Here is a 24,921-nt window from a genome sequence, read left to right as displayed (position 1 = left end):
GAAGAGAATTAAGAAGAAGGATGAAAGGAAAGAAGAGAGAGATGAAGCAGGGAGTAGTATCCCCTTTGTGGCCTTCCTGCATTTCTAGAGCATCACCTGCCAGAAGTGACAGACGGTTAAGTGCTCTAGGCATCCTCTCTTTATAAAAATATCTTTCACTAGCAGCAGCAAGTCACTGCTCCTTGATGGAGATAGTGAGGCAGCCCTGGAAAATGGGTGGCTACATAGGGTAGGAGGAATCTCAGAGGACGTTTTCCTGTGTTGCTCTGCAGCCATGTTACCTGTGAGCTACCAAAAGTTCAGAACTGATGGCAGCTGAATCTTCCTGTTCTGGATGTTGTGATGGCAGCCCTTTCATCTGTGAGCCCTACTATCTGTCCTTCTGCCTCTGTAGAACAAGTCCCTCCCTTCTGTGATACCCTGGTGCAGGAGCAGATTGAGAAGAAAGGAACAGGATGGGGCAGAATTATAGAATCATTAAGGTTGAAAACGACCTTTAAGACCAACCATCAATCAGCCTATCACCACTATGCCCACTAAACCATGTCCCTTGGTGCCACATCCACACAGTTCTTGAATACCTTCAGGGACAATGACTCCACACTGTCCCTGGGCAGCCTATGCCACTGTGTCACCAAAGAGTTGCCTACTGTCTGCTGCCTTGCAACCAGCTGGCAGCAGAAGCTTACAAGGGCCTTAAAACCATGCAGTAGGGCCATATAGATTATGTGAAATTCACCTTTGCTAAAAGTTTGCAAATGTTTGCACCTTTCTCTAACTCAAGGCAAGCAATCATACTGAACTTCTGCATGTTATCAATGTGCAACTGACCATCCTTTGTATGAAGGGACCTTCGCAAGGAGCTAGTAGCGAACTGCAGCTAGCTAGATGTGAACAGCTACAGCTGCTTGAGAGAAGCTTTCTCAGTGCTTCTTGCTTAGGACTCTGAACCAGGGCTATTAGTGTTTCCCTGAGATGTGGAAAGGTGTGGAGAGCCACACTGCACCCATTAAATCTGCCTTGCATCAGCCCAGGCTTAAATGGGATTTGGGCTGAAGCTTTGTAGCGGGAATGAGCTCCAGCCCAGGCAGATCTCAGTGCTGCAAGGAGGTATCACTGTGCAGCTCCTAAGGGACAGCAAGCTGAAGAGGGTCTAATGAAGGGGGCTCCAAGTTGAAACTTGATCTGAATAAGCTGTTTAATATCTCCTCTACAGCAAGAGCTGAAAAAACACCTCACTAGCTTAAGGAGAATTTATGTTGATCAGCCCAGCAGAGGATGCATACTATGTTCCTGAAAGAGTTACTAAAGGATCCATCCAAAATGAAATAACTATTCCTTGCAGATTATGCTGTTTCAGAGTTCTTTTGAGGTACAGACCACATCAGCTTTGCTCATGTGCTGTTTGCTTTAATTATGAAAGAGGTCTTGTAGGGAGCCAAGAAAACATCAAACTTAAGAGGGAGAAAAGGGAGCATGGGACTGAAATAAGAAAAGGCTTCAAAACATGTGAGAGGACAATTGTCTTTCTTTCAGGATGTCACTTGCAGCTCAGTGCAATGCCTAAGGGCAGAGCTCTGAGGTTGGCTTCCAGGAAACACAAGGCTGGCCAACTACTCCAACAAAACATCGTGTTTATCTTTGCGGAATGCTGGCAGCCAAAACATTCTGGAAGGAGAGAGTTTGCAAAACAGGGTAATTGCATCTACACCCATCACATTTTTGATAGAAAATAAATATTCTTACGGTTTTCTTTCCTGTGACACATTCTCTGCAGACCCTGGCATGCTCCCTGTGGCTTTGCTGTGTGCCAGAGAGCTGTGTTGACCCAGTGGGAATCACTTTATCCTCTCCTGAGCCCTGGTGTATCAGCTCTCTGTAGCCCCTGTGTCACTCTAGGGCTGTCTCCTGTGATTTGCTGGAGTATCCACAGCAGTTGTGTCAATACTTTCCCTTTCAGGTCTACCTTGTGCACGGATATGAGACTCAGGCTAAGCAGTTACCTTAAAGTCTTCTTTAACAACAGCAGATGAAGACATAATGTAAATAGAAGTATCCAAAATGATAAAATATCTTGATCATTTCTTATGTTTGACAAAAACGCATGAAAAACTTTACCTGCTATTATAAAGAGTTAACTAAAACATCTCCCTTCCCTGCCCTGGTATTCATCTGATGATTGGAAATGTTTTCTTGACACACCTTCCCAAGGAATCTGCCTGCCTTGAGTTTAGGGTTGCATTCATCTGAATGACCTCTGGTCCTGGAGGAGTCTCTTGCTCTTTTTTTTTTTTTTTAATTATTCTCCTTGGAGTCTTTAAGGGAATCTGAGCAGATGAAATAATATCATTCCTGTCACCCTTCTCCTTTTCTTCTTTGACCCTGCACATAGCAGGGTGCTTGAAAGTAGATGACTATTGTGGTCCTTTTCAACCCAAGCCATTCTATGATTCTATGATTCTTCCCTTACCCTCATGTCTTGCAAGAGAAGGTGCACTTTGATGTTAAAATGAATTGTTTCAGTTTAAAACGTCTCTGCCTACCCTTGTATTGTGGTTTAACCAGCAGGTGGCTCAGCATCACACAGTCGTTCTTTCACTCCCCCCTTCTCAGTGGGATTGGGGGAGGGGAGAATGGGAAAGAAAAACAAAGTAGAGCTCTTGAGTTGAGATAAAAGTTATTTACTAAGATCGAGAAGAAGAGGAGGAGGAAAAAAAGATAATAGCCATGACAATTATACATATGTGTATATATAACAAGTGATGTACAAGCAATTGCTCAACACCCCTCAGCTGATGCCCAGCTAGACCCCAGCAAGTGGAAGTGAGTGAGATGCTTCCATTGCCTTCAAAACTCTCCTTTCACATGACACCATATGGTATGGAATATCACTTTGGCCAGTTTAAGTCAGCTGTCCTGATTCTCTCCTCTCCTGGCTCATCTCTTGCCCCCAGCCCTTTGCTAGTAGGAACTGAGAAAAGGAATGGCCTTGGCTTTCCACAACAGCTCAGCAACATCTTGACATGACGGTGTGTTATCAGCATTGCTTTTCTCCTACAAACAAAACACAGCATCATGCCAGACACTGAAGAAAAACAATTCCATCTCAGTTGAAACAAAAACACCTTGCATGTCACATGACAAATTTATCATAGCACCACTACTAGAATACTTGATATCAGCATCTAACCAGCCTCAATACCTGCAAGTCATCACTGGCTCCAAGCTGATGCTTGATCAGTGGATTTGGGGTTATTGACTCTGCAAACCTCCTAGGACTGTTGTAATCTTCACCCCTAGCAAGTGGAGAATGCTGGTGCTACAGTTGGAGAAAACATAAAAGGATTTAGAGAGGTTCCAAGAAGAAGGAACAACTGTCTGCACTCATCAGGGTTTGTAAAAAGGAAATGTTTTGTATCTTGAAGATGAGAGACTTGCATAGGTCTTCTGCTTTTGGGGACAGCCTTTCTCTGTGCCAGCTCCTGAGCTGCTGAATTTCTCCAAAGAGCCTGGACTGCCAGATAATTTCATGCAGTACACGAGGCACCTAGATGATGTTTTCCATCTGCAAAATGAATGAATGTACCCCTCCTGTCTCAATCACAGCGTGTATGCTATCTCTGAAGGATGCTGTTGTTCATGTCTCTCACAGATAAGTCAAGTCTGAAAAGAAATGCCAAAAAAACTCTTGGCTGCTGCTTTCAGTATTTGTCTTGCAATCACCATATAAAAGAAAATTCCATGCTCTCATGTAAAGGAATCTGCTAATAAAAACAAAGGAGAGAAGAGAAACCACTGGGTTTGTCTCAATTTGCAAAGCAGAACTCTGTCATCCTTTGCAAATGGTTATGTAGCATAAGGTTTTGGGAAGACAAGTCACAGTCACATTCAGCTTTTCATTTTGCTTATTGTTGTTGTTGGGTTTTGTGTTTGTTTTTTTTTTCTTCCTAATTTCATTGGTTGGTATACAGAGAGCTATTACTTCTTCCTGCAAACATTATTACAAACTGCAGTTAAGGGGCATGCCAATAGAGTGATGAGATATGATAAAGGAGTCAATTAAATTCTGATGCAAATGAGCATCTCTCTTGATTTTGTGCAGCAGGAATGAGATAGGCATACATGGGGTGGTGCTGCAGAGCCAGAAGAGAGCTCCATTTCACAAATGAGTGGGAGCTGTGGAAAGAGCGGTTTTTGCAGAACGGTGTAGGAAAGCTGAGAGAGGCATCAGTAGTAGCTACTGGAAAGAATCTGCAGCAAAGTGTGAAGGAGTGGATAAGAGGAAGCAGTCAAAGCTGTATGCTGCACTTTTCAGGGTGTCTCTGGTCTGGAGTCCTGCCAGTGCTTCTGCAACTGCTGCTAGGGAAGCACCTGCTGTCTTTTTTCCAAGGATAGAAAATTGAAATAGACGTGCAATTCTGGCCAAAAAATTTATTCCAGATACACCTTCCTCTCATTCTGTTTACCATTTTTAAAATTATTTTTATTTTTTTGTAGTACTGGTTCACACTGGGAAATCGGGAGTTATTAAAATGTGATGTTATTTGTAGTGTTGGGACCAGTTACTGCTCCGGACCCCTCTGCATGGTGCTGATTAAATCGTTTTTTTTCTATGCTCAACAGGTACCTATGTCCCAAATCGCTTTCAGTGCCGCACCACCTCCTCAGATCCTGTACAACCCTACCCAGCAGATCCTGACATATGCTGGATTTTGTCCTTCTGCAGCAACAATTTCTACATATCCATCCTACCCGTTGCCCCTTCAGGTATAGTACAAAATGGCAACCTTTTTACTCCATCAGAAAACCTTGAGCCATTACACAGTGCCATCTCTGCAGTGGTAAATCTTGGCTTGTGAAGGGTCTGGAGCAAGGCCAGGAGGTTGGATCCCAACTCACAGACGTGCCTCCAAGATCATTGAGCCTAGGTCTAGCTCTCATATTTGTTCTCAGATCTCACGTTTTCTCTGGTCATCCTGTGGACTCTGCCTGTTGACTTGAAATCCTAGTGTGGGATTAGAACTGCATTGCAGCAGTCACAAAGGTGAAGACAGCTCTTATGCTGGGCTAGATAAAGCAGAAGCAGAGGCATCTGCATCAGTTATATATACCTTAGCCTGCATAATTTTTAGTATGGGAAACAGAAAATGAAGACTCATCAGATGGAAAGAAACCAAGAGAGGGGAGCAAATAAAGGTCTGAAAAACTGAGTGATATAGGAAGGGTTTTGGCTGAATATTAGCAATAATTTCTCATCAGACAGTTTTAGTTGCACCAGTACAGATTTTAGTGGCAAAACAAACCAGAAAGAGGAAGTGTTTTTAGATGCCAAAGAAAATTCAATGTCATGGAACGTTGTGAGAGTACAAATGAGGGGTTAGGAACGTTGTCCTTCAGCTGCTGTTAAACACTGGTGAGTCCAGCCCAGAGCTGGCCTAGAAAATGCAGTGAATGATACTGAGGATGTTGTTTGATTTTTTTTTGCTCTCATTGCCTGGTGGCAAGAGGCCTCTTGACCCTTCTTTACCAGAGGACTTTGAACCTTCATAGTCTGCTCCTATTCCAGCTGGCTATCAAATAGCTTCAGTGGAAAATGCACCATTCCTACTGCCAGGGACCCTCTGTGGAGCATAGGCAAAACTAATTCCCTCCACAGAGGGTCTTGACAGTATGTCCCACGAGCCAGATGCTTCACATCCTCAGAGGGCTGTTGTAGAAGGTAGCCCATGCTACAATGGCTCCCTGCTTAATGTGAGAATTATTAAAATGTATCTTTTTGGACACATCTATCTCCCACTACACAACATTTAGGCATCTGTACCTAACCAGAGTTTGGGTTGTGCTCTGGGGGATGACACATGCCCTGCAGGCGCAAGGTGGTTTCTGTATCTCCCTTTTGTCCTTCCCTTGCAGTGCTGACTCCTGGCCATAGCAAAGTGTTGGGCCTGGCACAACAGGTGTCAGTCCTGGTCACGGCTGTGCTCAGGCAATGCAGCACAGAGTGAACAAAGTGAGATGAACACAGAAGCGAGTTGGTAAATAGCTGAATGCACTGAGACACTAGAAAAACTGTGAGCATTTTTAGATTTTTAAGTTACAATAAGGCTGATGTGTTCATCCAGTGACTAGTTATACTTAGGCTGTGTACCTGTAGACCAGTGGGTACAACGTTTTGTAATTCCTCTCAATAGAAAGTACAGCATATTTAGTATGAGTGGGATGTAGAGCAGCTATCTGCAGCCTCCTGGGCCACATCTGTTAAGGGCCAGTGACCAACCACACTGGTGAATTGCTAGCCCCCTCCTGGTATGGGTTTGGTCCAGATCACCTAACAGTCTCAACATCTTTGAAGGGCTCAGGAGACAGCAAGAGCAGTGGACCATTCCAGATTGGAAGTGTGCATACAGACATTCACACTGTTTTGGTAGTGAGAGTTCAGCTGTTGGGATGTGATATGTGCTGTGCCAGTTGGCTTCACAGCCAAAGAACAGTCCTTGGCACGTTGTAGTTATTAACAAAATGAGGAGGCACTTTTGCAGACTGTTGGTTCAGAGGAAAACAAGAGTACACCCAGAAATCTTTTTTTGTTTGCTTTTAGCTGAAAAGCTGTGCTGTTCGGCAGAGTTCAGTTAGCATGTAGCCAAGAGTAAAGAGAGAAGGGGACAAACAGACAAAAGCAAGCAATGAAGCTGAAAAAATGCATGTAAGTAGTCCTGAGGATCGATTGCAACTGCTCAGTCCTTTGTCCACTGGCAAACAGAAATATTTATCCCAAATTCTTAATTGCATTCGAAAACTAGCACTTAAATACTCTCCCCCACCACAAGTTTCTACTTTTTCTAAGAAGCGTGTTATTTATCTTCCCTTCCTGACACTCAGAGGTGGACATCACCAGCTGTCTCCAAGTCAGGAGAGGTTAGCAAGAAGTGCAGGGCATCCAAAAGGGAAAGCACTTAATCCTTTTCTTGGAAGAAAGAAAAAAAAAAAAGCAAACAGTCTTAGTGTATGTATAAGCTAATATGTTGTACTTTGGAGACAATTTGTGCTTCGATATAATGCAATATTTATGAGGTATCATAAACTTACTCAAAGTTACAAAAAAGTGAATGTGAGAAACAGACTTTATTTGGAACAGCCAAATGCTCATATAACATGCTCATCCATTGAGAGCTGTGGGCTGAACCCATAGGGCTGGAGGCCTTTACAATCCTTGTTAATGCCCTGCTGCTGCATTCAGACCTCCAGAAGACCTCCTTAGCTGGTGCTGGTCCTTAAGGCAATTGAGAAGTCTGGACTACTGTGATTAATGTAACTAAATGCAGGGGCCGTTGGCTGAGATCTAGTGCTGTGTGATGAGACCAGGTAGCCACCTGGTACCTGCTGATGCTTTAAGAGAGTCCAGGTCTCAACATCCCTATACCATATCAGTATGGATGTCTGGCATGCTGCATGGCACCCCAAAAGGGCTAGACACTGATGTGCAGGCAGCAGAATGAAGATGTCTGCAGTGTAGAACACTCCATCTGAGTGAGTCTGTTCACCTAGGTGGTGATGTCATTGAGACCTGAATGGAGACATCAAAATTCAAGGCTGAACCCTGTATCTTATGGCTGTGACACGGTTGCCTGATGATATTACATCTGAGATGGCCTCAGGTTTGCCAGACAGCCATAAAGCTATCTGATGGCCAAAGGTCTACACAGGCCTTGCATTTACTTTTGGAGCCTCAGAGGGTAACCATGAGCATCTCCTGGGTGTAAAATTTTTGCTTCCAAGTAGACCAGGATCCACCTCTGCCTTGGCAGTACTTAGTAACATTACCACGGCTGGGGACTCAGAGGGTGACAGAGCCCCAACTCCCAGGAGCGCTCTCAGGGCAGCCTTGCCATGCAAGCCCTGCCACAGGTAGAGGTGGTGCTGATGGCCTCAGCATTGAGCACCAGGAGCTGAGCTCACATGGGAAGCCCAACTGGAGGCTGGCAACTCATCCTCAGTCCTCATTCCCCCTCCGGTATCCTTCCTAAGGTTACTGGTGAGGAAGACCCTAAGATGCACCTTTCTTTCTCTGCATTCCCTTTGGCTGCACACCATTCCTGCTTTTCATGCTGACTTGCACCTGCTCCAGTTAAGGTAGGGTCACACACATGGTGGCTCAGGGCAATAAAAGAAACAAAATTCGTTCAGCTAAGAGTTCACCTAAGAATTGATCAGGTTAGTTTAGTGGGGAAAGTGGTAAGTGGACAGTTGGACTAGATGATCTTGGAAGTCTTTTCCAGCCTTGGCAGTTTTGTGATTCTATGATATGTTCCTAGTGTTCTGTAGTATCTCGCTGAGTAACTGCTTGCTGGAAAGGTGAACAGTCTTAAAAAAAATAATTAAAAATCACTCTTTGGGGTGTTAGTAAATGCTTAGTTTACCTCACAGTCTGTCCACAAGCAGAAACCAGAAAATGCAAATAAAAAGAGACAACAGGAATGCATTTTGACAAAGTTGTAATCAGCAGCTCTTTACTGTGGCATGTGATAACAAAATCACTCAGTCCTTACTGGAACAACTCAGACACAACCAGTCTTAGTCAGAGAGCTGCCAGCTGGTCAGGTAAATGATTAGCTGTGTGGAGGCTGGAGGTGATGACAGTGGTATGGTTGTGGCAGCCGTGCCTGCCAAACAAAGAACTCATTACAGAAGCACTGCCAGACAGATGTGTGGAAACGGTGGATGCAGTTCAAGGGTGAGAGAAGCAACAGCTACAAAAAAACAAAAACAAAACCAAACCAGAAACCAAACCACACTAAGCTCAACAACTATGTTTGGAGCTGATCTAGCCAGCAGGTCTTTGGGTGTTACCTCCACTGCCTCCTGGATAATGGCGGTACATAAACACCCTTCCTGCTGCAAAATCTCTTTTCTCACTAAGTCACGCTGTGGTACAAATGCAGGACTTTTCCTCTCCATGGGAGTTTGCAGTCCCCTGAGGTCCTACAAAGAAGCTAGATGGGTACTGTGGCATGGGGACTGGTAGCCCTGGGTAGCTCTGAGGTTCCACCAGCAAAGTATCAGCCCTGGTATCACTATCTAGATGGTAAGTACCCAAGACAGCACTGTTTTCTTGCTTGGATTTTTTCATTTCCCTTGAAATAACAGATCCATGATTACTATTATTTTTATTTTTATTTTTAAATTCCAGGCACTTTAGGCCTGAACCTGAGGGGAACTGAGCACAACTCTTCTGATGAAGCCCATGGACTGCCATGTGCTGGCATGTGAGGGGAGGAGTGAAATCCTGACCCTCTTGTGATAAATGGCAAAACTTGGCTTAAAGTAGTAGTAGGATTGTATCCAAAACTTTAGTTCCTGGATGCATCCTTAAGTTTTAACAAACTCTGGTTGTTACTCAGCATGGGCTGTTTCCTAAGGTCATTTGTCATGCCTCTTTCCAGCCAAAGCCCCATAATAACTGAGACAGCTGAAAGAGCTACAGGGAGACACATGCCTAACTGTAAATTTGTTTGTAAGAGAAGTCTGCATTTGGCATAGCAATAAGACCCTGCATTTAAGCAAGTATTACAACTCTGAGATAACTTACATGTCAGAGTGATGCCTGAAGACTAGCAGCTGCACATAACTTAATCAGCCAGTTGGGTTCCATGCCTCACCCAGGAAACCTGCAGAAATTATTGTCCTGTTCTGTTGCTTAGCTGTATGCACAATGTCAATTAAAAATGACTTGGGTTACAGATGGAATCTGTCTTCTTTCACTATAAACTGTATTTGCTACCCTTATGCAGGTGTTCGGAGTGCTGTGCTGCAATGCAAGAGAAAATTAACCATGGGCCATACTGGATAATACTTACCTGATAATACTTATCTGACTTAACTGACAAACAACTAAGAGCTGCAAAACAGGGGTCATAATTCTTTATTGAAGAAAATATTTTTCTTTGTCTACATACAGCCTGCCAGCAATTTTCCAGGAACATCATCTACTGACATTTCTTTATCAGAAGATACTCAGCCTCCCTCTCAGTCCAGCTCCAGCTACGGTCTTCCCCCCAATGCTCCACCCCTCTATGCACCGACTTACTTCTTGCCTGGAGAAAAGCCTCCACCATATGCACCATAGGACCAAGTATTTATTTGAGGTAGTTAGCAGGTATTGTTTTTAAGAAACCTTTGGAAGCCCTGTGCTGTGCAGGCACTAGACTTTCCAAGAAACCCACTACAGAGTGTGTTAGACACTCAGCTTTTAGGCACATCTCACTAAGCAGAGCAGAAACCTGGAAATGTCAGGGCAGGCTCATCACCAGTGGGGTGACAGGTCACCACCCAGTCTGCCTGAGGTCAAATGCAGTACTGCTTTCTACTTACCATGAGTTTTTTCCTTCTCCCTATACTGCAGAATGGTTTTCTTCCAGAGGAGAATTGAAGAAAACACTCTGCATACGTACTCTGCTTTCATAAACCAATATAGAAGGGTTTTAGTCTGTGTTGTCTGAATGAGTATTCTGGAGCCCTATGAGTCAATTGCTTTGGGTAGAAAGAGCCTAGGTGTTTGTTTGCTTGTGGTATTTATTTAAGAACCCTCTTCGGTGAAAGTGTTGTACCAATAAAAAAAGTGTGTCAATTATTTTCCAATAAAATTGACTGTGTATATTTATGCTGTACCTAAGGCTGTTATATTTATGAAGACAGAAGAAAGAACAGAGGGAAATACACTCTACTGAAAAGTTCCCTCAGTTTCACACAGAAAGGTGAATTTTACTGGATTTTTTTTGATCTTGGTAACCTTGATTGGCACCTTGTGTCAATCTAGACTGCATAGTAAAATGCTATGTCAGTGTGCTGTAAATACCATTTCCAGACAGTTACTTAATCTGCACTTTAGTACTGGAATTAATTCCTTCCTAGTCAAAAGAGGATCACAACTAAAACCACTCTGTGTTAACTCCAGTTATTTATTTTTAAGCTTATCAACCTCTGCACACCATTCCTGCCTTTCATGCTGACTTGCACCTGTCCCAATTAGGATAGGGTAATTCTGCAACCACTGAAAGAGAGCTGATGAAAGGTTGGAATTCCCTCATATTTTTTCCTGTTGTACAAAATTAAAAACCCTTTGACAAGGCAAAGCAGCAATACTTGCAACAGTGTCACTAATAGGAAGAAAGTCGTTTGTACTCTGTCACAAGAACCATTGAATTCTAGGTCTTGGAAGGGACTTCTGGATATCATCGAGTCCAACTCCACTGCTAAAGCAGGTTCCTACAGCAGGTTGCAAATGAAAGTGCCCATGCCTGTTCTGAATATCTCCAGAGAAGGAGACTCTGTAGCCCTTCTGGGCAGCCGGTTCCAGTGCTCTGTCACCACCACAGGAAAAAGCTTTTCTTTATGTTCAGTTAGAACTTCCCATGTTCCAGTTATTTGCCCGTTGCTCCTTGTCCTGTTGCTGGGCAACAAAAAGAGTCTGGCCCCATCCTCTTGACTCCCATCCATCAGATATTTATAAGTATTGATAAGATCCCCTCAGCCTTGTCTTCCCCAGACTGAACAGCCCCAGATCTCTCAGCCCTTCCTCATGAAGGTGATGCTACAGGCCCCTAATGATCTCTCTGGCCTTCCACAGTTCTTTCTCCTTTCTCCAGCAGTTTGCTGTCCTTCTTGAACTGATGAGCCCAGAACTGGACACAGTGCTCCAGATGTGGCCTCACCATGGTGGAGGAGAGGGGGAGGATCACCTCCCTCAACCTGCTGGCCATGTTCTTTGTAATACACCCCAGGATCCCAATGGTCTTCTTGGCCACCAGGGCACACTGCTGGCTCATGGCCAACCTGCTGCCCACCAGCACATCCAGGTCCTTCAGCAGAGAGTTCTTTTCCAGCAAGTCAGTCCCCAACCTGGACTGATGCATGCAGTTATTCCTCCCCAGATGTAAGACTCTACACTTGCTCTTGTTGAACTTCTTTCACTACCTTTCCACCCAACTCTACAGCCTGTTCTGGTCTTACTGAATAGCAGCACAGCCTTCTGGTGTCCCCCTCACGGTGCATGCACGATCATCAGTTCAGATCCTTCAGCACATGGGTTTCTTATTTTGTGGCAGAAGTAGCTACTATAGGATGAAAACCCATCAGATGTCTGCATCCCACCACTGCATTTTGCTTCTGAAAGACAGATGATGCCACTGCTTGCTCTGTAGATCTTGCTGTCTAGACAGCAGTGAAGCTACAGAAATTTCCTGAATGCCAAAGAGCAAAGTGGGGAAAGGAAGGTATTTCTCACTTGATTTTAAAGCAGCTGCTTCATATGATGGAAATATAAAGAAATGCTATATAAACAAAACCAGCCTACTTGACAGTTTCCTATGAAAGGAAGTGACACCATCAGACCTGCTGAAAATAGAGCAAAGTATGATCATCCTTTTACATAATATTTTCCACCTTTCATGAACTTCTGTTAATTCACGTGCTCTCTGTTCTTTTTTATAAAAACCAGTATTATGATGCATAAAATCAGAGGTTAAATTATATGGGTCATAAAAACCATGTTTTGTTCCTTTACATTTTTTTTCTGATATGCAAAGTTTTAGACAAGCAATGCTGAGGTCAATGACAAGGTGCCTTGCACACATTGTTGATAAGGTCAGTGATCTGAATCCAATTAAGAGAAACAGAAGTCAGTGAGGAGACCACTATTTTTCTTCTGAGTAAAAATTCAACCCATCCAAAATGCCCCTTTTTTGTGCAAATGCATGCTGGGAAGAACACAACCACCCTGATCATGCACTGAGTGCATGAATGAACCTCCACATGTACTTTTTTCCCTGGAGAACCACCTGCATTCACTTTTGGACATCTTCGAACTTTTGGACTCAAAACCCAGAACAGACCTTTTCCTTCTGAGTTGAGCAGCTGGACTGCTAACAGTATTTAGAATAGTATTTCTCTTGGGTTGAAGAACAGTGATTGAAGAGGAATTAATGGATGGTTCTTATTATATTTTTTCCTCTTCTCAACAGTGTATAGAAGGAGCTGCCTTTTCCTCCAGTATTAGAGTATTAAAGCAATCAAGCTTGAAACAGAAGTTCCCCTTCCCCACTCCCTTTCTGTAATTCTCCAGACTGCCTTTCTCTTCTAAAGCACATTTTGGGTTGGGGGGTTGTTGTGATCTCTGCAAAGTATCTTCACATACACATACAGATATGCACAGTCCTGAAGATATTTTTAACTCTGAATTAGACTGTTTTTAGAAGATGGAATTATAGTTTCTTTCACATAGTATTAAGCCTGAGACTGCAGACTACCACTACGTACCACAGGATTCATGTCTCCAATATCTGGCCTCATAAATAGTACGACTTGCATTAACACAAAGGTCAGGAGTATTTGTGATTCACTTGTGCCACATTATTTTTTTGGGAACCACTACAAAAAAAAAAAGAAAAAAAAAAAAAAAGAAAAAAAAAAGGTAGACATAAGACTTGGTTGCTAACACACTTCTTTTCAAAGAACAAAGTAACATGGTTTGTTTCATCTTCTAAGTTTGTCCTGTTTTCATTAGAGCTTCTCCAAGTTAAAAGAGTAGGAGACATATTTTGATGAATAACCAGGAAAAAGAAACAGAAAACAAACCACAGTACCTTCAGGGTTCCCTGCTCTCACTGGAATCATAGATGTTTATTAGCTTCTCCATCACATCTCTAGTGATGCAGAATCACTGACTGTAGCAGAAAGCACTCTTGGGAATAACTTGCTTTCTCTTGCTTAGCAACAAAAAGCAAAAGCACAGGACTGCTTCTGTGTTTTACTACCCATGCACAGTCTGCCAGCAAATCTGTCTGTTATTGCTGTCTAGTTAGCAATTATCCTTTCAGACTGGCATCTGGTCATACCTGAGCATAAGCAGGACTTTTGACAGGTCTTTTTCTGAGTGTAAAAGAGTAGGTTAGCTGAAAGTGATAAAGCTCTTGTCTTTCTGCCCTATTCCATCATTGCTGCTTTACTCGACCATGATATGGAGCTGTGATGTCATGCTGCCTAATGAGAATTCTTTCCTCTGTTAGGCAAAAACACTTGTTCTGCAAGGCAGAACACTAGTAAAAGTCTGGGATAGTCTTCACCCTCCTCCATCTTTTCCTCTGGGGCTGCCGTGTGTCTCCATATATTGGTCACAGATGTTGTCATGTGCAGATTATTAGACTAATCCATGACCTCTCGGTCACCTTAGCCTCCAGTATTTGGATTTCCACCACAGCATCTCTCTCTCAGTCTCAGTTTGTTAATCTAACCTGATGGAAGACAAGGACCAAATAAATCAAGATTTAAGCGTGTCGAGGCAGGGGAGGCAAAGCCTGCCCCAACTGTACAAGGACAGATTAAAAATTAAATGCACTTCATGGTGCTACAGCTTCTTCTGAGCAAACCCACAAGCATATCCTCACTGCACTGCAATTTGGCCTGGCGAGCTCTTACAATCACAAGCCTCTGTGCTCCCATTACGCTCACAGTGAATGAGCCAACCTAAAAATCAAGCAGCAAAAAAAATGTCATCACCACATAATATTCCCAGTTCTTGACACCTCATCATTAGCTTCAGTGGTTACTGACAGAAAAGCCATATGGCTTTCAGCTTATGGAACCTTTCCTTCTGTTTCCTGCTGACCCAGTTTTGTTTCCCATTCTCTGCTGAACAGAATTTTTCTAAAGGTCACAACTGAGTCTTCGATCTGCAGTACCAGAGCTGCAGCAATAACAATAGCAGCAACCATTTGCTCTACAGCCCATGGAATACTGACATAAGCACATAATCCCTGATCTACAAGCAAACCCAAAATGAAACAGAAACACTCAGTAGTTTCATCTTCACATCAGGCATAGCCTGAGATACCACTGCCAAAGAGCAGAGTATAGAATAACTGGAGTACAGGTAAATTAAGAACTTGTATGTAAATATTTTATTCTCTCATATTTTGCAAATCAGAAAGCAGTGTTGGTAATAAAAATAATACAGAATTATTATTTTTCTTCCAGTCCACACTCATATATTACCAGGTTTTCCGAATTTCAGATAAAACTGTCTCTTATAGTCTAAACATAACATTCACTTTAAGCATATTCTGTACTTTTGCCTTACTTAATATTATTCTTCCGAACTATTTACAAATATATTACAACCTTTAGACCTCAAAGCAAAGGAGTATTTCAATAATCAATCTGACATAAGGATCAGTAGCTCCTACATAACTTCAGTGTTTAAAGAGAAACTATACACGCAGTGCGGTAGGTCTGAATAATTTATATCTTAAAAAAAAAAAGCATTGAAAGTTTCTGAGTACAAAACTTTCGCATTGCAGTGGTACCTATGGACCTGCCTCAACTGGAGGGCAAGAGTGGGATGTGATGTCGCTGTGCTTGTACAGAGCCTCATCCAAGTCCAGCGCCTTGCTCCTCATCTTCACCGTCATACAGCCATGGTAGGATGCTGTGACTGGAGTGGAGGTGATGTTAACATCTGTGCCAAAGGAAAAACAAGCATCTCTGAGGGCATCTTCTACAAAAACACCCACTGTACAGATGATCGCCTTCTAGAGAACTGTACTCATACACAGAAGTGGGTGCCTGTCTTATAGTACCCCACGTAGGTTTAAACTAAATTTTGAGCCTGAACAATCCGTCAGCATGCGCTTAATGTCTTCAACACTCAGCAAAGGAATCACTGAGATTGCTGTCCTGTGTGGCAGAGCTTAAAGACATCCTTTGAAATGGATTTGTAAGATACAATCTGGAATTATTACGAAGATTTTCTTTATGTTACAGTTGCAAATCTGGTCAAATTTTCTGTTATGATTAGAAATGGATATGTTTGAAATGTGGTCCTGTAAAGAACAAAAGGTCTTTAAATGCCCATTCACCTGGTCGGTATACACAATGCCTGGACAAACACCTATGCATCATATAACTCACATCATTTAGGACTTATTAGAAATGAAAATGGCACAGAAGAGAGAGTAAAAAAAAACAATGTAATCCAAATTCATTTAGGTCTGACCATTTGATACAGTTATTTAACCCAGAATGATGAATCCAACCGTGGTGCTGAAATGTTTATTCATTTGGCAAAGTGACAAGGTTTCTCAGTGCGAGTGCTGGGTTCCACTCAATGACAAAAGCAGACCAGAGGCAGGAATTCCTGCTTCTCAGGAGAACTGAGCAAAAGGGGAAAGCATCTACATCCACAGAAGCCAAATGGGTCCAAGAGCCACGGCTATGACAGATATCACTTAGCTCTAGGTAATGAAATCCGTGCTTCACCCAGTTACTCTGAGCTAACAGAGAACTCGGAGCAGCTACAGAACAGGACTCAGTTTATGTATTTAAGGGCGACCTGAAGCAAGCAGGTTGCATCTCTTGCTTGTACAATGGTGGCTCACAGTGCACCCTGGTGCTCTGGAGAAAACTGTATCTGGGGACTCAGCATTGATAAGCGAGCCCAGCCAGAAGAGGCAACCCCCTGACTTCATGACTCAGGTGAAAGTTTGATCTTTCAGTTTTAGAGCAGAATTGCAAACTGACCCGTAATAAGAAGCTAAGTTGCTGAAAAGCCAGAAAAATGTGATAGCCCCTTGGTTGGGCCCTAAGTACCATCTGCTGGGAGGAGATATGCAAATTGTGGACTGCTGTGCTCAGCCTGAAGAGGACATCAACCAGAGGGAATCACCACGTTTCCCAAGCTTCAGTCAGACAATTTGAGGCCACTCATGACCGCTGGAATGAGTCATTTTATCAGAGAACTTCTATACCAGGATCCCATACAGACCTGGGAGTCAGACCATGAGATTAGATTTTAGAGATAAAACAGCAGAAAACTCTGACACATACGTTTGAGAAGCTGGGAGGCCAGGTGCTGTGTGCTATGGCATGAATGCTATGTCCTCATGGCAACCTTGGGCCAATTCTGACACTTCCTATCAAAGTCTGCTATGAAGTACAGACGAGAACTGAGATCTCCCCAAAAGGAGAACTTAGGTAAAAGCACAAAGCTCATACGTTCTCACCTCATTAACATTCAGAAAAACCATCCCTATTGCTGACCAGTAAGACCTTCTCTTCCTATTTTTGTCTCCCACTGTCCTCAAAGGACACAATTATTCAGGAAAAAAAGAAATGGTCAAGAACACTCTCACATTTCTGGAGATCAGATGCCTGTGTTGCAGAAAAAGCCTGCACAAGCAGAAACATAGAATGAGGTTCCTGTTTCAATGATCTGAGACAGTTTTCCTGAATGCCATCTCTTCAAGGTGAGATAAGAGTCTGAATGCCCTACTAGGAAACTGGCTTCTTACCTGGCAATCCTCCCACGTACGTCTTCACCGCTGACTGCAAAGAGCTCTCCAAGATGGACAGGCTGTTCTCTAACTCAGATGTGCTTAATTCACTCTCTCCTTCCATCCCATCTACCCTCAGGGATAACTGGTCTTTCTTAAGTAGGATGTCCACAGAGTGTTCCTTCTTATCGCAGAGATTTAATGCCAGTCTGGACACAACTGTGTCCTCCACAGCCAAGATGACAAACTAGACAGTAAAGGAAAGAAGAGAAAAGAGGAAGTGAGCTGAATTATATGTACCCACACTTACACAATGTCTGGAGTGACACCTAAACTCGTCTGCTTTGTGGTTATTACTGAGCTCCAGAGAATGGAAACCATTCGCTTATGATGTTGAACAGCTTTTATGCCAGAAAATTTTAAGAAAATATGCTGGCATTCAAGTGACCAGTTCCATCTTTTACTTAGACTACATTTGCAAAGAGCTCATGAGAACTGTCCAACACAGATCCTTAACAGGCAGGACTTCAGCACTCCAGCCCCAGACCATGTACTGAACTGGCAAGTGCAAATAAGCAGGCATAACTTGACAGCTGTTTTATGAAAATGACTACCAGGTCCCCCAAAATAGCAAGGAGTCTTCTGTAGAAAAATGCTCAGTCTGTACCTGTTGCTTCAGTTTCTTTGTGGAGTGATAGTCGATCAAAGACAATGATAGAGGGACAGATGCTCCTTCTGTAACCAGAGCAAGCATCACACCAGTATCTGTTGCTGGCTGAATTACAGCATTTACTTCTATTTTCCAACTTGTTTTGTTTTCATTCCCCGAGGAAGGTTGCACTACAAAAAGAAAACAAAAATAGCGTAGCAAGACAGACATAAGAATAATAGGTGAAATGGTAGAATGTGCAGTTTCTGTCAGTAGAAAATGACTGATGGATGAGCACATGGACTGCTACATTTCTTTACGGAAAAAATGCCAAAGCACCTGAAATATAATCAGAGAAGAAAGTGGCATCGGTTTCCTCTTTTTACTTTCTGCAATCCCTGCAGAAACACTGCTTTTCAAAATGTCAAAAGACAAAGTTCAGTTTTTTATCACAAAGGGAGATTTAAATTCCCATGGCTGTGAAGCCACGACATTCAGAGAACTGCTGCAAGGCATGGCACCCAGTTCTGGCATTGTTCTTGACTGTCAAAAAGTCACTAAGGCATCTAAGTCCAAATCTGACATACGCTTCTATAAAAGCCTATATTAAACTGAAAAAGCACACTACACTGATCAGCAACTAATCACCTCCTGATCATCACCCTGTCAGAACTGTGTGATGTTGTGTCTCAACTGCTGAATATGGAATTAAAATTGCTGGCATATTCCTTATTGACCCAGTGTCCCTGTAATTCAAAAACTGATGCTGGCTATGAGGACCATTGTCCCTGCAGCCTTCCCACATGTATTAGCTACGCTGGATCATCATATTTTGCAATACTCTAAATATAAATGTAAATAATATCCCCAACAAAAGAGGAGGATTACTGCCTGTAGGTGAAAGAAGGATATAAAAATGAAGGTGCTGAAGACTCATCTGTGTGAAACACTCTCATCTGCACTTCGTCCATAATTTGCAGCTTTTGAATCTGTATGGTAAACAGACTGGTAAACAGGCCAGGCTGGGTAAGGCCCTGGGCAACTTGATCTAGCTGCGGTGTCCCTGTTCAGTGCAGTGGAATTGGACTAGACGGCCTTCAGAGGTCCCTTCCTACACTAAGGATTCTATGATTCTATGACAGACAGCTGACACTACAACTTGGAATTCTCCTTGTTCAGGAGAATGGACAAGGCTGGAGGCAGCTTCAGTGCTGACAGAGGGATTATGAAGCTTCTAGTGTTTCCGCTGAGCTGGAGTCAGCTGAGGTGTGAAATGCACTGTTGGAGCCACACACAGAGAACCAAACTCATGCTGGCCATGTCCTCACTAGCTAGCCACGATAAATAAGCCTTCCTTTGCTGTGAATCACAAGTTATCCACTTCTTCACCATCCTCAGCTAGCAGTCTCTTCTGCATCAGTCAACACTGAGCTAGGCATACCTACAGAATTATAACTGTTTATTAACCACATATGTTTAATGGCAGGAGAATAGTCGGAAAAAAAACCAACAGAAGTACTTACTGTAAGTAAGATTAAATATAGCAAAACCTCGGCCAGGATAGAAAGACCCTCGTCCTGCTACAGCAAAGCATTGCATCCTTTCATTCATCTTTATGGTCTCTTGGATAGTGCTGTCCTCCCCATTCAGCCAGTTCCATGCCCGCAAGCAGCCATCCAGCCGAGGGTTTATCTAGGAAGAAAATCACTATCTCACACCTTAAACTACTGCTGAGTGAAGAATGGCTATTTCAGGTGCAGAGGATATTATGATATCGAATAGGATAAATTACTTTGATATGCCAAAAACATGGAAATCAACTGGTGGCAACCCCGATACTGCAGCCTGAATGGTCAGTATTCCCCATGAAACTGCTCTGGGCTCAGCTTGTTTCTTCAGGACTGAAGGGCAGTGTCTAGGGCAACCACTCATTTGGTTGTAATGATTCTGTTGCTTCTACACGCTGCACAGCATTACTGCAATTAATTCTAAAGCTTTATAGCTAGGGCTTCGTGACTCCCATAGTTCTGCATTGTGAGCACTGGAGGCCAAATGGAAGGGTAAATAAATCCTCTGTGTCATTGCAAAACAGCCTTCATGAGACACATCATGTTGGGCTTGGTCATGGTAGAAGCTGTGTTCTGGCTTAAGAAAGGGGTGGCTGTGCATGCTATTCTGCACACCTTGTTCCTTCCACCTTCTCATGCTGTTATCCTGGACCCAACTCCAGCATTAAAAAGCAAGGTAATGTGTAAAGAGAAAGCTCCCTGCAAAGCGCCTCAACCAGCAGCATTCTCCCCAGTTAACTGAAGCAGAGAGAATTAAGTGTCTGAGCCAGGATAAAAACCTCAGGAGTTTTTGGCTCTTAACCATGTATCCAGACCACACCCCTGGCTTAGTGCTTCAGAGAAACACTGGCCCTGAATGACTCCATGAGAGGAGCAGAAGCCTGCCTCAGCTGCTGCGCTGCCTGTCCCCCAGCCACAAGCTTGTCACCTCGTTTAAAAACAACGAGATGCCAATTTGAGTTTCAAGGTGCCAGCTCTGTGTGTGGTGGACATACAAGACATCCCGAGCAGCAGCCATTTCAGACATGCAGCATCATCCAGTCTCATCCACAGAGTGCCCTAACTTTCATTTGTATGCTCTACCTACTTGAATTAGGAAGAAATGAAGAAAAACAGACTCCTGTTTTCCTTTGGGTCCTACAGCACCAAAAGAGTAAAAGTCAGGAGCAACACAGCTGTGATACAACACCCATGAAGCTCAAACTTTGGTCACAATACAAAAAGCTGCAGGGCACAATGTTATCCTTGCCCAGCGCTGTCTCCTGGCATGCCAGGGCCACTCACTATCTCCAAGACAGTACGGTCACTGCTAGTTCTCAGGGCTTTGCCATGTGCTCCAGTCCTGTGGTATCCTAATTCTGTAGGCCTGGAGTGGAATACATCTCACCCAATCTCACCAAGAGTTTCAGCTTTGCTCCTGGCTTCAGCTCTCTCTATACTCAGTGGAGAAAAATCTGTATCCAGAAGGTGATAATGCTGCCTGTTTCAGGGCAGGCTGAACTGCTCTCAGAAGGGCTCTACATTACCCCAACACAAATCAGTGAAATCAAGCCCTACAAAATCAAGCCCTACAAAACAACAGAAGTGATCTTGCTGTTCTTACCGGCACAATAAGGTCCTTTGTTTTGAAGGGAATGCCTCCTACTGTCAGGTTCAGCTGATACAGTCCTTTGTCTAGGGTAAACAGGTCCCCTGACACAGCTATTTTCATAACTGCATCCCTGTTGACCTTTACAACCAAACTTCTCTCAAGTTCTTCAACAGAGATCTGAAGAAATAAAATCGTAAACAGAAAATGTCAGTATGAAATGAGCTGCAGCCTCATCTAAAGGACAGACGCCACAAGCAAAATCCCCAGGATGCAGAAATATTGTGTGCTCCCAAGGTACTTTGTTTACCTGTCAATTTACGTTCTACCTTCAACAATCTGGAGTTCCCCTAATGGCAAAGACAGCCCGGGTACTCCAGAACAGCATCACAACTAACTGAACGGATCAACTACATGACATCTGCAGGTTGCTCTAAACAAAATTTAAATGCAGGAACGTGTTATTAATGAGAAACTTCCTACAGTGACAGCTTGTGAAAGGAAAAGTCGGAAAGACAGACAAGAAGGTGTCTTTGTTGGCTCAGTGAAGGAAGCAGAAGCCTTCCAGCCACACTAAGTGTAGTTGTAGTGTGCTGACCCCCAAAAAAGAATAATCGAATACGTCACATTGGAGAGGGTCATAAAAACGTGCAATAGGCACATTTTCTTTCAGAAGGTCTCTGCGAGTTGTATCTCCACATCTCCTAAAAGCTGCTTTAAAGAACAGTCTGTCCTCACTGAAATTTCAAAAACTTGACATAATTTGAGTGGAATTGCTTTACGTGGGATGTCACACAGGAACAACAACCTGTGACAAGTTGAATCCTTACAAAGGAAGAGACCAGGCTGCACAGAGAAATACTATGAAGCTGCCAGATCCATGGGGAGAGAGGAGGAGGAGAAGCCCAAGGCTGACACCCAACAGCCTGTGGTAACGACTCATCCTGCTGCAAAGAGCATTGAGTACTGTGCCACAGTCTGCTAGGAGACTGCCAAGAGATAGCTTGATGATCCCAAAAGGTTTAGCCAGAAGGGCATACAATTTTGATTTTTGGCATCCTGCCTTGGCTAACTCTGTCTGCTCCTTGCTCAAAAGCAAGTGGGCTGCTCGGCAAGGGACTGGGCTACAGACAGTTGCTGGGTAAGAGCCAAAGATGAATCTGCTTGGGATTGCTTAACTGTCAGCCTGAATAAGCTGTTATTTGTGCCAACCATACTGTCCACATACTGGTACTAGACATTGCAAATAGGAAAATAAATGATGATTTGGGGAGTGAAATCAAGATAAACAAAAGGTGACTGCATTATCTACTCTCGTCAGATCATACATGCCACCTCATTCAGCTGGATTACACACACATCACTGTATTAAAAAGCTTTTCCTGAGGCTTGCTCTTTTGTGTTTTCAATGCTGGGAATAATCACCTAGAAGTATATTAGGACAGATCAACATCAGAGAGTATACCTCAGTAGAAATATTGGCCTGAAGTTTTCAAAATTCTTGAACTTTTGTTCGAGATCAAGAACTGTTGATTTTTTTTTATTTGCTTTTAAATAGCAATAAATAAATAAATAAATAAATATGTATATATATTTTTCTCTGTCTGCTGAAAGTTAAATAGGAAAATTACTGTTTCCTCAGATCTGTGAAGTTCCCACCAATACCCAAAATCCAGGTCAAACCAAAACTAAGGGCTCCCAAATGGTACTTGAGTCTGGACTGTGACCAAGGAGGTCTGGGTTGTGCTTCACTGAAGATGAAGTTGAAAAATGCATGAGAATCCACACTTGAAATATGTGGCTTCATGAAGACAGGTTAAAAGCAATAACCCTTCCTCAATAGGACTTCCCAAATTCAAAACCACACCAGACAAAGGAAAAAGGAGAAATGGTCCCATTTAGCCCAAGGTAACAGCAGCACTGCTGGCTGCAGTGGCACCTCTGTCCCACTGCGTGGCTGCTGGTCACTAACACAGACACCACAGCACCCACAGGGCTATCTGCTGGCATTCAAGGAAAGTTGGGACAATGGTTTCAGACATAGGGTTTGAATGGTGGGCGGTGCCGTGTGGGGCCAAGAGCTGAAATCTATAATCCTCATGGGCCCCTTCCAACTTGGGATATTCCATGATTCTACGATCTCTACAGAAAAGCAAACCAATCACACTGCTGCAGCAACTCAGCCAATTCCTTGGGTATGACAATGCATGGAGATAAGAGCCCTGGCACTGAGGACTGGCAGGAGACCAGCAACTGTACTTGCTGCCTGAAAACGATAATTACTTTTATCAAACTCCCTTCTCTCCCTGCAGGAAGCAAACACAGCCTTTGTACTGTTTACTCTGCAACTCCCAAGTGTTTGAACATTTTGCACTGCTTGAAGATAGAAAATATGCTTCTGATATCTCCCACCAAAACTAGTACAGGAAAGTTTGTAATTCCTTCATAATGCGGTCTGGCACTCAACAAGTACGTTACACTCCTGTCTTAAATGGCTTAGCATGGTAATAACAGCTTTTTGTAACTCCTAAACCATCTGAGTGGCATCAGTTCTGCTTTTTACATCTCCTACCAGCATCTTCCCTGTGCAGGCAATTAGATTCACCAAACTGCAAATTAGCAGGACTAATCTTTAATTCAGAAATAAGTACTTCAAGGCTATCCCTACCTGCCCAGATACAGCATGTCATACATATTATTTACAGCTTTGCTGAACCTCTACAGATCCTATTTGGAGTCTAAAATTCTTTCAATGGCAGTAAAGGAACTGAATTAAAAACCACCTTGTTCACTGGAAATATTGTCAAATATCAGGAGCTGGCAATGCATGCACTTCTTGTATTCATTAGAATCAAATCTTTTCCCACCTTTTTTCTTTAATATGTAATTCTATTTTTCTTAACGCTAAGAAAAGTTAGAACAGAAAATGGTTCAGCTACTCATATCTGTATGTTTCCTATGTGTTGCTCAGCCTCTAACTCTGCCTTGCTGGTCTGTTAAACTTCTGCAACACTATGTAAGTTAACAAAGAACTTCCTACCTTCTGCCCAACAGACACATCAACTTAAAGATAACACATCTAAATAAATGAGAAAAGACAAAAAAGGGGAAAAGGCATATATAAATTGCAATCTAATTATAGATCCTGCTATAGGACTCTTTTTACGAGCCTGCCACAAATGGTAATACTCTAATGATACTTCCTGAATCACCAGGAGATATTCTGAGAGTACCAAGAAAGTAAAGCCTCACCGGCTCCAAGATGCAGCGCATCTTCTCTTGAGACTGCTGGGATTACGTTATTAATAAGCAGCAAGTCACACCATTTCTAACAGACTCCAATATATTTACAAGGGAAATTGAATGTTTTGTTTATAAACAGGCTTGAAGAGTTAAAAAATGCATAGTGTAGCATAGTAGATCTGTCAAGGCCCAGAGCTGAGCCCTGTCACTAAACAAATAAATAACCCATAACAAACACACGTATAATAGGCAAAACTAACCCTCCTTGGAGACTTCCTTAAAAGATCTTCCTCTTTCTCCCTGCCAAACCCCAACTAGAAGGCATCTTCTCAAAGTAACATCACATGCAAACTAGTGCTGCTATCTAGTTTACACTGGATATAAAGTAAGATTTAACTTATTTGGAAAAGCATCCCATTCTCACCTTTCCACAGACAATGTGTGCAAGCAGAAGCTCAAATGAACAGGCTGGAAAAGCATCTTCTCAAAAATACAAAGAGTACACAGAGTCTAGCCATGCTTAACAGAGCCCAGAAGGAAGAAGCAAAGAAA

The 24,921-nt window shown here is 43.0% G+C and overlaps 2 protein-coding genes across 8 annotated transcripts in view; one reads left to right on the top strand and one right to left on the bottom strand.

Annotated features, from left to right (window-relative positions):
- Positions 1-10,637, top strand: part of TMEM255B (transmembrane protein 255B) — a 67,663-nt gene extending 57,026 nt beyond the window's left edge. For 2 of the 7 annotated variants that reach the window (XM_042810982.1, XM_042810981.1), the window contains exons 8-9: positions 4,624-4,767; positions 9,956-10,637. In XM_042810982.1, the coding sequence (XP_042666916.1) occupies positions 4,624-4,767; positions 9,956-10,123 (312 nt within the window). In that variant the 3' untranslated portion in view covers positions 10,124-10,637. Of the gene's footprint in view, positions 1-4,623; positions 4,768-6,598 lie in introns of all 7 variants that reach the window. The other 5 variants (XR_006167441.1, XR_006167440.1, XR_006167439.1 and 2 more) reach the window with 5 other exon arrangements.
- A 4,299-nt stretch (positions 10,638-14,936) lies between these two features.
- Positions 14,937-24,921, bottom strand: part of GAS6 (growth arrest specific 6) — a 36,763-nt gene continuing 26,778 nt past the window's right edge. The window contains exons 11-15 of the mRNA XM_042810828.1: positions 21,142-21,306; positions 19,494-19,662; positions 17,989-18,161; positions 17,340-17,568; positions 14,937-15,508 (exon numbers count right to left, since the gene is read on the bottom strand). Of these exons, the coding sequence (XP_042666762.1) occupies positions 15,357-15,508; positions 17,340-17,568; positions 17,989-18,161; positions 19,494-19,662; positions 21,142-21,306 (888 nt within the window). The 3' untranslated portion in view covers positions 14,937-15,356. The remainder of the gene's footprint in view (positions 15,509-17,339; positions 17,569-17,988; positions 18,162-19,493; positions 19,663-21,141; positions 21,307-24,921) is intronic.

The sequence above is a fragment of the Centrocercus urophasianus genome, unplaced genomic scaffold, assembly GCF_019232065.1.
Source record: "Centrocercus urophasianus isolate 14NV4802_14NV808 unplaced genomic scaffold, USGS_Curo_1.0 seq_12, whole genome shotgun sequence".
NCBI lineage: Eukaryota > Metazoa > Chordata > Aves > Galliformes > Phasianidae > Centrocercus > Centrocercus urophasianus.
Note: the sequence above shows the minus strand (reverse complement) of the source record. Positions and strands in the feature narration are given on the sequence as shown.